Source organism: Heterodontus francisci, chromosome 4 (genome assembly GCF_036365525.1).
Source record: "Heterodontus francisci isolate sHetFra1 chromosome 4, sHetFra1.hap1, whole genome shotgun sequence".
Classification (NCBI taxonomy): domain Eukaryota; kingdom Metazoa; phylum Chordata; class Chondrichthyes; order Heterodontiformes; family Heterodontidae; genus Heterodontus; species Heterodontus francisci.
The window spans coordinates 108,051,214-108,068,158 of record NC_090374.1 but is presented as its reverse complement, the minus strand read 5'-3'; the positions used below and the strand labels follow the sequence as shown (position 1 = coordinate 108,068,158).

Here is a 16,945-nt window from a genome sequence, read left to right as displayed (position 1 = left end):
CAGCCAGAACTCCCACAATGATGGGGAGGGGGGAGGAGTGAAAATTTCAGGGTGGTGGGGGAATAGGGGAGAACTGTTGTAATTGGCTGTAGGGATGGTGGGACGGGCTTGAGGGTCAAAGGTGCTGAAGGGGGGGTGAACGGTCAGCATATTGAAAAGTAGTTTTCGGGGGGAGAAGTCATTTTATTTATGGTGAATTCAGTGGGGGATGTGAAAGGGGATTCAATGCTTAAATAAAGTTTTATGTACAATTTACGTCCAGCGGGACCTTTAAAAATTTAAATTAAACTGCAGGGTTTGAAGCTCTTTAAAAATGGCGGCGTCAACTGCGCAGTGGTGCCGGACGCTGTTGCTGGGGTCGGAGCGGCTGCCCCCTCTCTGTCATTGCCCCCTCCATTTAAATCCTATTCATATGACTAAGGCAGCATTATTTAATACCCTTCACCTGATCAGAAACTGAGGCTATTGTACAGTTTGTTATGAAAGTACTTCTGTGTTTTTTGTTGAGTATTTTTTTGAGGACTCGTATTTTAGAATTATGAACGTTGCTTTATTTGGGAAAACTGAAAAGGATTCCATGGATTTTTTTCCCACTGGGGTTACTGAAGGGACACTGAGAGGTATTGTTTGAAAACAACATTTGCTGGAAGTCACCTGGCTTCAGATAAATACCCAGCATGGGCTTTTTTGACCTGGGGAAGATGTTTACAGAGAAGTGACAGGTCAAGATTTATAGAGTCAGCAGGCTTGACTCTTGAGATGATGTTTTTGGTTTTGCTTTGGGCAGTGAGTTCTGGTGTGGAGTGTTTTGAAAGAAGTTTTAAAAACCAGCCAAGACAGCAGTCACCCCAAGCTCAGCTTTTCCATCTCTTTGAGACGTTCTTTGAAATGAGTGTAAGAAATCAAGAAATTGATGCTGCATTCCTCCTGAAAGGCCTGCCAGAAACCCCTGATGCTACATTTTGCCTGGAAAGCCTGCCAAACTGAGAAGAACTGTTCTAGAAAGATGCCAGTGACAGCCATCTACACATATTTGGGATACCAAAACAATAAGGGACAACTTACATCTTTCTATATCTTCTCTTTTCTTCTTCAAGAATTAGCAAGTCTTTGACCCAAGTATTCTTTTTTGTCTTCTTTTAGTAACAGAGCTCTAAACTGAAAATCTTTTTTTTTCGGTTAACTGGTGTGTGTGTGTTTGTGTGTGTGTCTAAGGTTAAAGGCAGCTTTCATATTTCACTCTGTGTGTTAATGCTTTGCTTTGTTACTGGTTATGTCTTGTTTTATAATAAATTGATAATTTTGTTGTTTATTAAAGAAACCTGGTTGGTATATTTTATTCTGGGATGAAGAGTAGAGTATATGATTGACCGTATCGGTAACTGAGTAAACATATAAATATATGTTGTGACCTGTGGAGAAGTGGAACTAGAAAAGGCAGTGCACTCCTGCTACCTCGGTTGTAACATATAATTGGGGGCTCTGTGCGGGATAACCCAATGCCGATGACGTACAATTGTAAGGGTGGTAATAATAATTGAAAAAAAAAGGAAATAAAACAGGTTTCTTGTGCATGAGAGTAAAGTTTACACCACTGGAATGTCTGTGTCAGTTGCTACAACCTTTCTGGGGAAGGAGGATGTATCCCTGAGTGATTTGAGAAACTTAACCAAGGTTAGACTAAAGGATTTGGCAGACCTGTTGGCATTATTGTTAAAAACAGGGGCTAAGAAAGCACTGCATCTTAAATTGGAAGAAGAAAAAGGCAAACCAGATGGTAGTTCAGTTGTATTACCTAAAATTCAGTTACAGGTGAAGCAGCTTGAGCTTGAACAGGAAAAGGAGATGAAAAAACTTGAGCTTGAAAGAGAATTGACAATGAAGTAACTTGAAGTTGAGGAAAAGGAAAGGGAAAAAGAAAAAGAAAGAGAAAGAAGGGGGTTCGAATTTAAAAAGATGGAACTAAGACAAAGGGATGGTCTGGACTCCAGTGAAAGTTCTGATGAGGAAAGATCTGTCTCCAGCCCAGGTCCCAGTGGAGAGCTGTTTAAATTTGTACAAGCCCTCCTGAAATTTGAGAAAAGGGACATAAAGGCATTTTTCATTTCATTTGAAAAGATAGCCAAACAGTTGAAACGGCCGAAGGAAAGCTGGACACTGCTTGTGTAAAGCAGGTTGATGGGCAGAGCTCATGAAGTTTATGCCACGCTTTCTGAGGAGGCTTCTGCAGATTATAGATGCCAAAAAAGGCTATTTTTCGCTGCGTATTAGTTAGTTCCTGAAGCTTATAGGCAGAAATTTTGGAACCTCTGGAGACAGCCTGGGCAGATTTCCATAGAATTTGAGAGGATAAAGCAAATTAATTTTGATCGTTGGATGCGGGCACTAAAAAGTAGAGGCTATGTATGAGAACCTTAGGGAACTAATTCTCCTGGAAGAATTTAAAAATTCACTCCCTTTGTTAGTGAGAACCCATGTAGAGAACCAGAAACTTTCAACAGCCAGACAGGCAGCAGAAATCGCTGATGAGTACGAGCTTGTTTACAAGCCCAAACCCTTTGTCCGTCACCCCCACAAACCCAAGAAGGATAGAAGATGGGAGGGTTAAAGGAAGGCAAGTAGCCGGGGACAAGAAGGGACATCTGGGACTGCCCCGGGATCTCCTCCTCAGGCCAGAAAGGAAGATGCTGAGGGTGGCAGTGAGGTCTGAAAGCCTAAGTGTTACCATTGCACAAGATGGGATACCTTCGTGCAGAATGCTAGAAGTTGCAGGGTAAACCCATGGGACTTATTGGGGTACACAAAGCCAATGTAGAGAAAGGGGCCCTGACTGAGAGTACAGCAGATCAGGCTGTAACTCTGACTGCAGGTGTAAGGCCAAATACAAAAACCGCTGTGAGAACAGGGGACGTGAACAGGATACCTGAGAGTTATAGGGAATTCTTGTCAAAATAAAAAGTAACTCCTTATCCCCCAAGTGAGGCAGGTAAACCTATAGTTATACTTAGGGATACAGGAGCCACACAAACTCTTTTGCTGCAGAAATGCATAATTTTTCCACCAGAGAGCACACTGAATGCCAAGGATTAAGTGAATGGTATGGGCGGCGATCATATACCTGTATCTTTGTATCAGGTGCACCTAGAGTGTGACCTAATGTCTGGAATGGTAACTGTAGGAGTTGTCCATAGTTTTCTTGTAGAAAGAGTTGATCTGCTCCTGGGGAATGATTTGGCCAGAGTGACGGTAGTAGCTTCTCCAGTAATCACAGATGGACCAAGTGAAGTCAAAGAAACAGAACAGTTGCAGGAAAAGATTCCAGGAAATTTTCCTTCATGTGTAGTGACCTGAGCAATAGCTAAACAAGTTCCATTGTTGGAGGTAAAATTGGCATCACAGTCAGATAGTCGAATATCTGACACTTTCTTTGGAGCTTTGGACAATCTGAAGGAAATGTTCAGTAAGTCTTCTCAGATGAAGGCTCAGCAAGCTGATTCAGAGTAAAATAAAGTGTCACAGTCAGGTCTAACTGAAGCTGAGGCAAAGGGAGTTCCAGAAGGCTACTATATTAAAAATGGGATTCTGATGAGGAAGTGGAGACCTCATCACAGACCTGTGGACGAAGAATGGACAGTTGTTCATCAGATAGTGGTACAGCCCATGTATCGCTGGGAAATATTCAGGATAGCCCATGAAATTCCTATAGTGGGATATGTAGGGATCTGGAAGACCCAATCACATAGAGGCTGACATTTTTACTGGCAAGGTCTTTCCAAGGACGTGGTGCAGTTTTGTAAAATGTGCCAAACGTGATAGATTGTGGGAAAACTGCAACCTGCCATAAAACCGGCAACTCGAATTCACATAACAATTTTTGGGGAACCTTTTAGCAGGGTGTTGGTAGACTGTGTAGGACCTTTACTAAAAACAAAGGCGGGACACCAATATATGCTCACTATCATGGATATGGCTATTTGGTTCCCAGAAGCCATTCCCTTGAGAACAATTTCTACTAAGGTAGTGGTAGAGAAGTTAACCCACTTCTTCATCAGTGGGACTGTCCGATGAAGAGAGATTGGGGAAACTGGGCCTGTATTCTCTAGAGTTTCGAAAAATGAGAGGTGATCTCATTGAAACCTACAAAATACTTAAAGGGATAGATAGACAGGGGTAGATGCAGGTAAGATGTTTTCCTTGTTGGGGAGTCTAGAACCAGGGGACACAATTTCAAAATAAGGGGGAAGCCACTTAGAACAGAGATGAGGAGAAATTTCTTTACTCAGAGGGTTGTGAATCTTTGGAATTCTCTACCCCAGAGGACTATGGGGTCATTGAGTATGTTTAAAGCAGAGATTGACAGATTTCTAAATACCAATGACATATAAGGATATGGGGATAGTGTGGGAAAAAGGCATTGAAGTGGATGATCAGCCATGATCATATTGAATGGTGGAGCAGGCCCGATGGGTTGAATGGCCTATTCCTGCTCCTATGTTCCTATGTTCACTAGATATGGATTACCGATTGAGATTCAGTCGAATCAAGGTTCCAATTTTATGTCTAAAGTTTTTCAGGAAGATATGGGTAATTTAGGTATAACACAGTTAAAGCCTTCTGCATACCATCCACAGACACAAGGGGCTTTAGAAAGGTACCATCAGACCCTTAAAACGATGATCAGGGCATACTGCCATCAATATCCCCATGATTGTGATAAAGGGCTAGAATTTCTTTTGTTTGCCACTAGGGATTCATCTAATGAGTCTACAGGTTTTAGTCCTTTTGAATTAATTTATTGACATGAGATAAGAGGTCCTCTAAAACTAATAAAAGAAAGTTTTTTAGAACAGAAGGACGAATATTCTGTGTTAAATGATGTATCCGTGTTCCAGGAACGGCTCACGAGAGCCTGCAAAGTGGCTCAGGAACACCTTAAAGCTTCCCAAACAACCATGAAGAAATGGGCAGACAAGCATGCTAAGGCCCAAACATTTCAACTGGGGGTGAGGTGTTAGTATTACTGCCTTGACAGGGTGAACCGCTGAAAACATGATTCAGTGGTCCATATAAAGTGGTCAAAATAATTGGTCAAATAAATGATTTGATTGACACCCCAGATTGCCAGAAAAAGAATCAGCTGTGTTATATCAATATGTTGAAACAATAAGGGCAGCACAGTGGCGCAGTGGTTAGCACCGCAGCCTCACAGCTCCAGGGACCCGGGTTTGATTCCGGGTACTGCCTGTGTGGAGTTTGCAAGTTCTCCCTGTGTCTGCGTGGGTTTTCTCCGGGTGCTCCGGTTTCCTCCCACAGGCCAAAGACTTGCAGGTTGATAGGTAAATTGGCCATTAGCAATTGCCCCTAGTATAGGTAGGTGGTAGGGAAATATAGGGACAGGTGGGGATGTTTGGTAGTAATATGGGATTAGTGTAGGATTAGTATAAATGGGTGGTTGATGTTCGGCACAGACTCGGTGGGCCGAAGGGCCTGTTTCAGTGCTGTATCTCTAATCTAATCTAATCTAACATCATCGCTGGGAGGAGGATAAGCAAGGACATGCAATCAGGTAGTAGGGACAGTGAAAGATGAAGGGGATAGTGAGAATGAGGCAGAAGGAGGACTAGTCAATTCTCAAACTGCACCTCCTACTATCCTGTTCGCTAATGCTGATTTGGTAGGGAGATTGGACTCTACGCTTTCCTATTTAGATGCAAAACAATGAGAAGACCTAACAAGGCTACTCATAGCATTTATAAGAGTCTGTAGGGATAAGCCAGGATGTACAACTATAGCCACACATGATGTGGATGCAGCAGAATCCTTTCCTATAAAACAGCATCCTTATTGCTTAAGTCCAGAAAAACAGGCCCAGGTAAAAGCAGAAATCCAATACATGCTGGAAAACCACCTAATTGAACCCAGTCAAAGCAGCTGGAGCTCCCCAGTGGTGTTAAGGCCTAAACCTGACTGTTCAACTAGATTCTGCATAGACTACAGAAAGGTTAATGCAGTAACAAAGGCAGACTCTTACCCAATGCCTCGCTTGGAAGACTGTATTGACAGAGTGGGCAGTGCCATGTTGCTTACCAAAATAGATTTGTTAAAGGGATACTGGCAGGTTTCTTTAACACCCTGAGCTCAAGAAATATCCGCCTTTGTCACACCAGACGGTCTTTTCCAATGCCGAGTAATGCCATTCAGGCTAAAAAATGCCGCAGCCTCTTTTCAGAGACTAATGGACCAAGTGGTAGCCAGTGTTCCTAGTTTACTTTGATGATGTGCTGGTATACAGTGACACTTGGAAGGACCACTTGGAACAACTAGAAGCTCTATTTGGAAAATTACAGTCTGCTGATTTATTGATAATCCTTGCCAAAAATGAATTTGCAAAAGCCAGAGTAACCTACCGCGGGCAAGGACAAGTGTTGCCAAGAACAGTGAAAGTACAAGCATTGTTGGAGTTCCCACCACTAGGACTTAACTAGAAATCATGAGGTTCTTGGGGATGTGTGGCTTCTACCGCAGGTTTGTACCAAATTTTAGTACTATAGCTGCTCCACTGACAGATTTGATACAAAAAAAAACAAGGTAGTGTGGTCAGGAGAATGCCAAGCATCTTTTGAGAGGCTGAAAGCCATTTTGATAAATGAGCAAGTGTTGGTTGCTCCAAATTTCACTAAGCTCTTCAAGGTAGCAATTGATGCTAGTGACCTGGGGGTCAGCGCAGTCCTGTTACAAGACGATGAATCAGGCATAGAAAGGCCAGTGGGATACTTTTCCAAAAAGCTAAATTGACACCAGAAAAGATATTCAGCAGTGGAAAAATAAACCCTAGACTTATTACTAGCTCTTAAACGTTTGTCCGCTATGACGACAGAGAGACACTGGTATATATTGATCATAACCCCCTAGCCTTTGTGGAAAAATTTGAAAACCAGAATGCCAGACTATTCTGATGGAGTTTACTATTGCAACCTTATCGCTTAAAGATTATCCACATTGCAGGAAAAAATAATGTAATTGCGGATGCTTTGCCTCAGATTTAACTTTGCTTTGAGTTATCTGAGTGCACAGATGCTACAAAGCAGAACTGTATTAGCTACAGGTAAAGAGTGAATGAGTTTGAGTATGAAAATGTGTTTTAAAATGTTTTTTATCTTCTATTTTTTCCCACTCTTTGTAATGAAATGCATTTGCAAATGACGTTTCGTTCCTCCAAGGATGGAGGTGTTATGATGGTACTTCTATATATTTTTGTTAAGTTTTTTTTGAGGACTCATGTATTTTAGAATTATGGACATTGTTTTATTTGGGAAAACTGAAAAGGATTCCATAGATTTTTTTCACTGGGGTCATTGAAGGGACACTGCGAGGTATTGTTTGAAAACAACATTTTCTGATTGTCAGCTGTCTTCAGATAAATACCCAGCAGGGGGCTTTTTGACCTGGGGAAGATGTTTCCAGAGAACTGACAGGTCAAAATTTAGAGAGGTCAGAAGGCTTGACTCTTGAGATGTTTTTGGTTTCGCTTTAGACAGTGAGTGCAGGTGTGGAGTGTTTTGAAAGAAATTTTAAAAACCAGCCAAGACAGCAGTCACCCAAGCTCAGCCTTTTCTATCTCTTTGAAAAGCCTGCCAGCTTGTCCATCTCTTTGAGAAGTTCTTTGAAGCGAGTGTAAGAAATTGATGCTGCATTCCACCTGAAAGGCCTGCCAGAAACTCCTGATGCCGCATTTCGTCTGGAAAACCTGCCAAACTGATCTTCAACATTGCCTGCAAAGAACTGTCTAGAAAGATCCCAGTGACAGCCGTCTATGAGTATGTGGGATACAAAACCAAAATAGGGACAACTGACATCTTTCCATATCTTTTTTTTCTTCAAGAATTAGCAAGTACTTAGCGAAAGTATTTTTTCTTGTTTTTTTTTGTAACAGAGCACTAAACAGAAAGTTTCCATTTTTTTCGGTTAGCCGGTATGTGTGTGTGAGGGGCTGAGGTAAAAGGGAACTTGCATATTTCACTGTGTGTGTTAATGCTTTGCTTTGTTACTGGTTATGTCTTGTTTTATAATAAATTGATAATTTTTTTCTTTATTAAAGAAACCTGCTTGGTGCATAAAGATTAGAATCTCTGATTGACCGTAACGGTAACTGAGGAAACATATAAATATATATTGTGACCTGTGGAGAAGTGGAACTAGAAAAGACAGTGCACTCCTCTCACCTCAGTTGTAACAATATATAACAACAGCACAATAATTGAGGAACAAGTCAGCAGGGGAGGGCTATGACTTGAGGATGCTTGGCCTTTGGGAGCACATCTGGGGTGATCCTCCTCCCCACTACAACTTGCTAGGCTGGGGAAGGTGCCTGGCCAGAAAGGGGAAGAGACTGCCCTCAAAGGCCATTTTGTGTCACGGGTATTTAAAGGAAAAAATACCCATCTCTTAACTTTGGGGGTTGAGGCATTAATCTCGTACTGCACCAGCTAGGTTTAATCCTACATCTGGTTCTGCCTGTGAGGTACGTCTGGTGATATGACTCAGCATATATGACTGATTCTGTGCTAGGGAGCCTCCATTCCTAGCCCTGACTCCGTTTACAACAATGGACCTTTTAGGGTGGGTGAAAGTTCTATCCCCACAAGGCTGTACCGGAATCTTTGCTCGCTGCCCGGACTTGATGTATGCAGGTTGTGGTAGAGTTTGTGGCTGTTCCAGTGGAATCCCGCTGAAATTCTGCTGGAATCTGCATTTTCTGCCCCAATATGCAATCTCCACTTTAGTTATTATCTGTAGAAATTAAACTGAATTGAGTCACATCAGTAGGGAATGACATGATTGAAGAGAATTTTACAGCACAAATAAAATGATGCCTATTTTATTGAGAATTTTGATGTGAGCTTCTGTTTCTAGAGCAACCTTCCTCCTGGTTACAAGGTTACTTTGATTGACATTGGATTGGTGATGGAATACCTGGTAGGAGGTGCATACAGAAGCATCTATACACGGAAATCCTTCAGACTCCTGTACAACAGCCTTTACAGACAGCACAAGGTAAGGAACGCGTTGGCTGCTCTCATGCCGTTGTGCGGATAATTCTGTTGCTGTATTGGTGGTATTACATTGGATCATTAATTGCTATTAAGTTAATATTATCTTAAATACTTTCTTTTGATAATTGTGGGTGTCTAAGTTCTGCGACAGAAGAAAGTTAGTATTATCAAGATTATTCTTGCAATCAAAATTTATTGGCATTTGAACTAACTATTTCCTCCCACTTTTTTGGGGGGGAGAGGCGGGATTTCTTGAGTGCAGATGATTTTCACACATGCAGTAGATGACAGTCTAGGAGTGTCATTGGCTCAACCCGTAACAACCTTGCCTCTGGATCAGTGGGTTATGGATATGAGCCACATAACCAGGGTTGAATGTAAACTAAGCTGACACTCCAGTGCAGTAGTGAGAAATTGCTACATTTTCAGCAGTGACATGCTTCAGATGAAATGTTAAACTGACCTGCCTGTTTCAGAGCATGTTACTAAATTGATATTAATGTTCAAATTAGAGCAGTTCTTCTGATGTCCTGGCAAATATTTCTCTCTCAAGCAGCACCAAAAATAAAATGGATTAACTGGTCATTCATCCAGTGCTATTTGCAGGACATTGTTGGCACAGAATACTGCTGTATTTCTCTATACAACAGTCACAGTACTTCAAGAGTAACTCATTGTTTGAAACACTTTGAGACATTTCAACATATAAGGCACTGAATAATTTCAAGTTTTATTCTTATAGTACAAGTCATAATTGAGTATCATTGCTACAATCTTCGGAAGTAGCTAGGCGGCACAGTGGCGCAATGGTTAGCACTGCAGCCTCACAGCTCCAGCGACCCGGGTCCAATTCTGGGTACTGCCTGTGTGGAGTTTGCAAGTTTTCCCTGTGTCTGCGTGGGTTTCCTCTGGGTGCTCTGGTTTCCTCCCACAGCCAAAAGTCTTGCAGGTTGATAGGTAAATTGGCCATTATAAATTGCCCCTAGTATAGGTAGGTGGTAGGGGAATATAGGGACAGGTGAGGATGTGGTAGGAATATGGGATTAGTGTAGGATTAGTATAAATGGGTGGTTAATGGTCGGTGCAGACTCAGTGGGCTGAAGGGCCTGTTTCAGTGCTGTATATCTAAATCTAAAATCTAGGATCAGCATGAGAGGAAATCATTCACATTATTAATTGCGCAATAGGAAAATGTCAATGAGCAGATTTTGTTCCTAGTTTAGAGATGATTCCTGTTATGATGATTCATTTGACTTTTGGATTCTAATATTGTGGCTGCACCTCCTCCTCCAATAGAATAGTTTAATTCTTGCATTTTTATCTATGTTTGTTGTTCAACAACATTTTTCTTTTTAAAAAGGAATGTGTTAGCATGTTTAAATTGCCTGATTTTCCCTCATTGAGACTGTAAGTTTGAATAACTCCACTAATTTCTGATTCAGTATCTGAATTTATTATGGTTTTGAGTAACACATTTTGTGTTAGAAGTTGTAAAGTTCCCATCTAAGTGCTGATAAACTGCACTTATCATCTTAACATAAACACATAAATAATAGGAGCAGGAGTAGGCCATTGAGCCCTTCGATCTCATTCAATGAGATCATGACTGATCTTCTACTTCAACACCATTCCAAAGATTCACCACCCTCTGAGTGAAGAAATTTCTCCTTATCATAGAATCACAGAATTGTTACAGTGCCATTCGGCCCATCGTGTCCATACTGGCTCTCCGAAAGAGCAATTCACTTAGTTCCATTCCCCTGCTTTCTCCCGGTAACCCTGCGCATTCTTCCTTTTCATAAAGCAGTCTAATTCCCTTTTGAATGCTTCAATTAATCCTGCCTCCACCACACTCTCAGGCAGTGCATTCCAGACCTTAACCATTCTATGCGTGAAAAAGTTTTTCCTCATGTCACTTTTGCTTCTCTTACCAAATACTTTAAAACTGTGCCCTCTCGTTCTCAATCCTTTTACAAGTGGGAACAGTTTCTCTCTATCTACTCTATCCAGACCCCTCATGATTTTGAATACCTCTATCAAGTCACCTCTCAGCCTCCTCTTCTCCAAGGAAAACAGTCCTAACTTCTCCAATCTATCTTCATAACTGAAGTTCTTCATCCCTGGAACCAAAGTCCTAAATGGCCTCCCTCTTATTCTGAGACTGTGTCTCCTGGTTCTAGACTCCCCAGCCAGAGGAAACAGCCTTCCTGCATCTACCCTTTCGAGCCCTGTAAGAATTTTGTATGTTTGAATGAGATCACCTCTCATTCTTCTAAACACCATTGTATTGTTCCATCATTCTTTAATTTGTTTCTTCTATGTTAGTTAGAAATTACTGCTGTTACATACTTTGACACACACACACACACACACACACACACACACACACACACACACACACACACACACACACACACACACACACACACACACACACACACACACACACACACACATCCATTATTGCACAATACCGTACACAGATCAGTGTTAACAACTTAGAGTTATGTAGACAGGGCTTTATTGTTTTCCTTTTATTGTTACAATTAGAAGTATGGCAGATAAAAGCAAATTGATTCTCAAGAACATTGCCAGTATAATTGTAGATATATTACTTATATATGTGGCTAAGGATGAAATGTATTTTCCACAGCGAGTTGGACGTCATGGGGTAACCCGTTTCACTCAAAGCTGGAGCAATCATTCCTTGAACCAGAACAGGGAACCAGCTCCTAGAATGGGAAGCAGTGAGCAGAGGTTACATTCCCAGTTCATTAGAACAGCTCAGCCGTACAAACGCAAGGTAAAGCATTCTTTTTCTATGTTTATTAATTATTAATATTAACTTTTATATTTACTTTGCAATATAGCATGAAGTATGACAGTGATAAAGATACAAATTGTCCTAAATCTTCCCCAATACTTTAATAAGTAGTTCAGCCTGTCAAATTCAGATTATTCAGAACATCTGGCCAATTTATTGCCTCACAATTTCCAAATTTATATGAAACATGTAATGAATAAATAGAAACAATGTTAGATCCATCAATATGCTAAAATAAAATTCCACCTCATAATGGCTTCATTAACGGTTGGAAATGGATTTTTAAGCAAAATTGAAAGTACATTTTAATTGGGTGCATTGATCTTTGTAAAACTTAACAGAACTATGCATTGCAAAGCTGCTCATTATCTACTTTGGCCCATTAAAGCGTGTTTGGTACAAATACTGCTGTATCTAATAATTCTTGTTTGCTAAATGCAATTTCAATCTATGCAATTAAGATGAGACTCTTTGCTCAATACAACACATCACATATTATTCTGCCACTAGGTGTTACTAATATTGTTATTAAATAAAATAAACAAGTTAGACAGCAAGGGATAGAGCATCATGAATGCACCAACTTTTTCTCCATTTTGATTTTTTGAACTTGTAAATTGGTGCCTTAGATTCATGTAAATTAGACGTGAAAATTCTGAATGGAACGTTAGTTTGAAAATTGTAAACCTGAGTGCCTGGGAGAGAAGTAGGGAAATATAACTGAGAAGTATTGAAGGAAGTTCCAAATTCAAACCAGGCAGACATATTTGAAGCAAGTGGAGACCATTCTTATTTGGAAATGTTATGTATTTTACAGCTCTCTATACACATGTACAATTTGCAGGCTCTTCCCCTTAAGGAAACTGGCATTTCTGAAAAAGTTTTCCTCTTCAGTCATTCAGTTTTTTTCATTCACTTACCTTGTTGGTTTAGGTAGGGCATGTATCTGAGTTCTTCCGAAATCTAGCCTCCAAGTTTCCTACTACTGATCTAGTGCAGAATATTGGATGTGTCCAATTTCCTTGGATGCCAGTAGGCAGGGGAAGGTGACACACAGAAGGCAATTTTATGAATGCGTACTCCCACTTGGGAACCTCACCTGATGGGAGTATACTTTCCCCACAATTCCCTGATGGGTGCTTCTGGTGGGTGAGGCTTCTCTCCAGGAATGAGCATTTCTAAAACTGGCTCTACAGAGTTCCTTATATCAATCTATTTTATATTAAATCTATGGATAGTACACACCTGATTTTAAATGGTGTAGAATTTCCACAGGGCCAGTGGCGACTCCGGTCATAAATCAATTGGGAGTGCAGCATGGCCCCAGGCCCCAAGCCCCAGGGAAATTGGTTGGGACCCAATTATGTCAGTTACCCATGCAAGTTTAATTTGGGGTCTGGTTAAGGCTGAACTTCTGTCTGCCCCACACATGAGGACTCCTGACATCAAAGAAGGAAGGGCTAAGGAGAGCAAATTCCTACCCTGTGGATTTCCTCAGCATGGCCTCTCTAATGTCTGGATGAACCCGTTGGCCAGGTGATTGAAGCAGTGGAAGTGGAAACCACCTGGGGATCCAGGACTGGGTCCTGGTCTTAGACTTCCATATTGGAAAGCTGGCGAATTTTGGAAATACCCATTGAGGCCAATTGGGCAGGAATGATGGGTAGCTAATGAGCAGCTGCTCCAAATGCTGCAATCGTACATGTGAGGTGACCTCCTTGATCCCAAGTAATCCAGTAGATCAGGAGTGGAGGTAACCAGTGCCTGCTCCATAACACTTCCATTCTCAGAGCAGGCCCAAGGACTTTCATTCTCAATGTGCCCATAGCACATGGAAATCTTGCCCCACTTTTTAATTGGCTCAAATTTCCCAGGAATCAATCAAAAATACCGTTGAACTAAATCCTTTGCTTAACTGTCTGTCATCATATTCGCTGCCTCACCATAAGGATGGCCATGTGAGATCCGGTCTCTCCAGTAAACTAAATTAATCTGACAGGAAAAGGATTTAAGTGTCAACAAAAATTCTAAAAGATAGTTCTAACAATTTAAAAACTTCATCTGAGCATTAAGATTATGAGTCATGGCTTTTAGTTCTCTTATTGCAGTTTATGCTGGATATATGATGTATGTTACACATTAAGTTTTAACTTGAAGTATTTAGCAGGTAAAGCTACCAGCATATTCTACAGTTTCAATGCTGTATTATTCCGTTGTGTGAATTGTAACATAAATTGCACCAAATATATCCAGTATCGTTTTGCACATTTCAAGGGAATTGCACATGTAATGCATTTGCAATATGATATAATTGTACAGTGCATTCAAAGTCTAAGCAAAATCTCTTTTTAAGCAGGTTCTTACTTTGTCCTTTAGCTCAGCAACTGAAAACGGCTAGTTTCTATCTACTCAAAATTATAATGTTGATTTTACAGGAGAAATCGGTTTCACTCAGTAAGTCAAAAAGGAAGCAGAAAGATAATTTAGATTCTACAGAGGAGCACGATCGTGCGGGTTTTATCTATCCCTACAATGACCTGCTGGTGTGGGCAGTGTTGATGAAACGACAGAGGATGGCCATGTTCTTCTGGCAGCATGGAGAAGAAGCAATGGCTAAGGCTGTGGTGGCCTGCAAACTATTTAGGGCAATGGCTAATGAGGCTAAGCAGAGCAACATGATGGATGACACCTCAGAAGAGCTAAAACAGTATTCCAAGTAGGATTATTCAGTATTCACTTTCTACTTTTTTTCTTCAATAACATTAATGTGCTGAAATGGCTTAGAATGAAGTTGAAAGAGATCTAGAAGCAAGTTACATTATCCCATGTGTTCTGTGAGAACTGTCTATCCAAAACCTGCATACTCCCATGTGAAATCATTTTCCACCACTTTGCACATTCAATATTAAGCAGCTTTCAAATTAAGCAATACATAAGAACATATGAAATAAGAGCTGCAGTAGGCCATTTGGCCCTTTGAGCATGCTCTCCCCATTCAATAAGATCATGGCTGATCTTCTACTTCAACTCTACCTTTGGTACTATCTCCATATCCCTTAATTCCCTAAGCATCCAAAAAAATATATTGATCTCTGTCTTGAATATATTCAACGACAGAGCATCCACAGCTCCCTGGGCTAGAGAATTCCAAACATTCACAACCCTTTGAGTGAAGAAATTTCTCCTCATCCCAGTCCTGAATGGGCAACCCCTTATTCTAAGACCCCGTGTTTTATTTATTTATTTAGAGATACAGCACTGAAACAGGTCCTTCGGCCCACCGAGTCTGTGCCGACCATCAACCACCCATTTTTATACTAATCCTACACTAATTCCATATTCCTACCACATCCCCACCTGTCCCTATATTTCCCTACTACCTACCGATACTAAGGGCAATTTATAATGGCCAATTTACCTATCAACCCGCAAGTCTTTGGCATGTGGGAGGAAACCGGAACACCCGGAGGAAACCCACGCAGACACAGGAAGAACTTGCAAACTCCACACAGGCAGTACCCAGAATTGAACCCAGGTTGCTGGAGCTGTGAGGCTGCGGTGCTAACCACTGCGCCACTGTGCAGATTCCTCAGGTAGGGGAAACATTTTCTCAGCATATACTCTGTCAGGCCCCTAAAGAAATTTATATGTTTCAATTAGATCACCTCTCATTCTTCTAAACTCCAGGGAATATAGGCCTAGCCTACTCAATCTCTCCTGATAGGACAAACCCCTCATCTGAGGAACCAGTCTAGTGAACCTTTGTTGCACTCCCTCTCGGGGAAGTATGTCCTTCCTTAGGTAAAGAGGCCAAAACTACACATAGTACTCCAGGTGTGTTCTCACCAATGCCCTGTATAATTGTAGGAAGACCTCTTCACTCTTATACACCAATCTCTTTGCTTGCTGTACCTGCATGTTAACTTTCATGTGATTCATGTACAAGGACACCCAGATTCCTCTGAATGTAACATTTCCCAGTCTCTCACCATTCAAAAAAATTCTGCTTTTTTATTTTTCTTCTTTTTGTTTTCCTACCAAAGTGGATAACTTTACACTTCGTTACACTATATTTCATCTGCCATGTTTTTGCCCATTTACCCACCCTGTCAATAATGGCTGCAAAATTCAGCTCTATAGCGCTGTTGAAGTTGGTGCTGTGGAAGCTGGCGAAGCTGAAAATAGTGGGCTTGCCATGCTTGTAAGGGCACAAGCGTACACCAGATGCATGCAGAGATGGTAGATCGTGAACAGCCTCTAGGGCTGTTCAGCAGATTCAGTTAATGTCCTCTCCTAATCACTGCCAGCTAAACATACGTTCAGTGTTCAGCTGTACAAAGGACCCCCACTGGCGTTATTTAAAGGCCCAGCCATCAAGTTGCAGGTGCATTTGATTTACTTTTGCTCTTGCAAAGTTTGTGGAAATACTGTGCTGTGTTATTGCAGGAGTTTTGATGGCATGTTGGGTTTTGAAGGGATTGTTGCTGCATCCTTATAAAGACGTCAGGGGAGTTTTCTGACCTGTCAACAGAAATTCTGCTGGAGTTATAGGGGCTGTAGTCCCTCTTGCGCTGCAGCATCACAGAGACATGGAGCACATGCTGCAAAGAGGGGAACAGAGAGATAGAGGGAGGTGGGATCTCAACTGAAGGTCCAACTACCAGGGCTCTTCAGGGAGAACTTCTCCTACCTCCGCCACAGCCATTAGCAGCGTGTGAGGCACTGATGATTAAGCAAGGAGGTGGTCACTGCAGAGCAGGAGGAGGACTGCACTGCCAGTGGCTGTCAAGGTAACTGTCAATCTCAACTTCTATGCAAGCAGATCCTTCCGGGCGGGAGCTGTTTTTGGTATATATTAATGATTTGGACTTAACTGTGGGAGGCATGATTGGGAAATTTGCTGATGACACAAAAATTGGCTGTGTAGTTGATAGTGAAGAGGATAGCTGTAGACTCCAGAAAGATATCAATGGTTTGATTGAGTGGGTGGAAAAGTGGCAAATGGACTTCAATCTGGAAAAGTGTGAGGTAATACATTTGGGGAGGGCAAACAAAGCGAGGGAATACA

General features: G+C 41.4%; 1 protein-coding gene across 1 annotated transcript in view; it reads left to right on the top strand.

Annotated features, from left to right (window-relative positions):
- LOC137369180 (transient receptor potential cation channel subfamily M member 6-like) overlaps positions 1 to 16,945 on the top strand; it is a 201,362-nt gene that overhangs the window by 69,002 nt on the left and 115,415 nt on the right. The window contains 3 exon segments of the mRNA XM_068029967.1: positions 8,914 to 9,054; positions 11,707 to 11,856; positions 14,313 to 14,593. Of these exon segments, the coding sequence (XP_067886068.1) occupies positions 8,914 to 9,054; positions 11,707 to 11,856; positions 14,313 to 14,593 (572 nt within the window).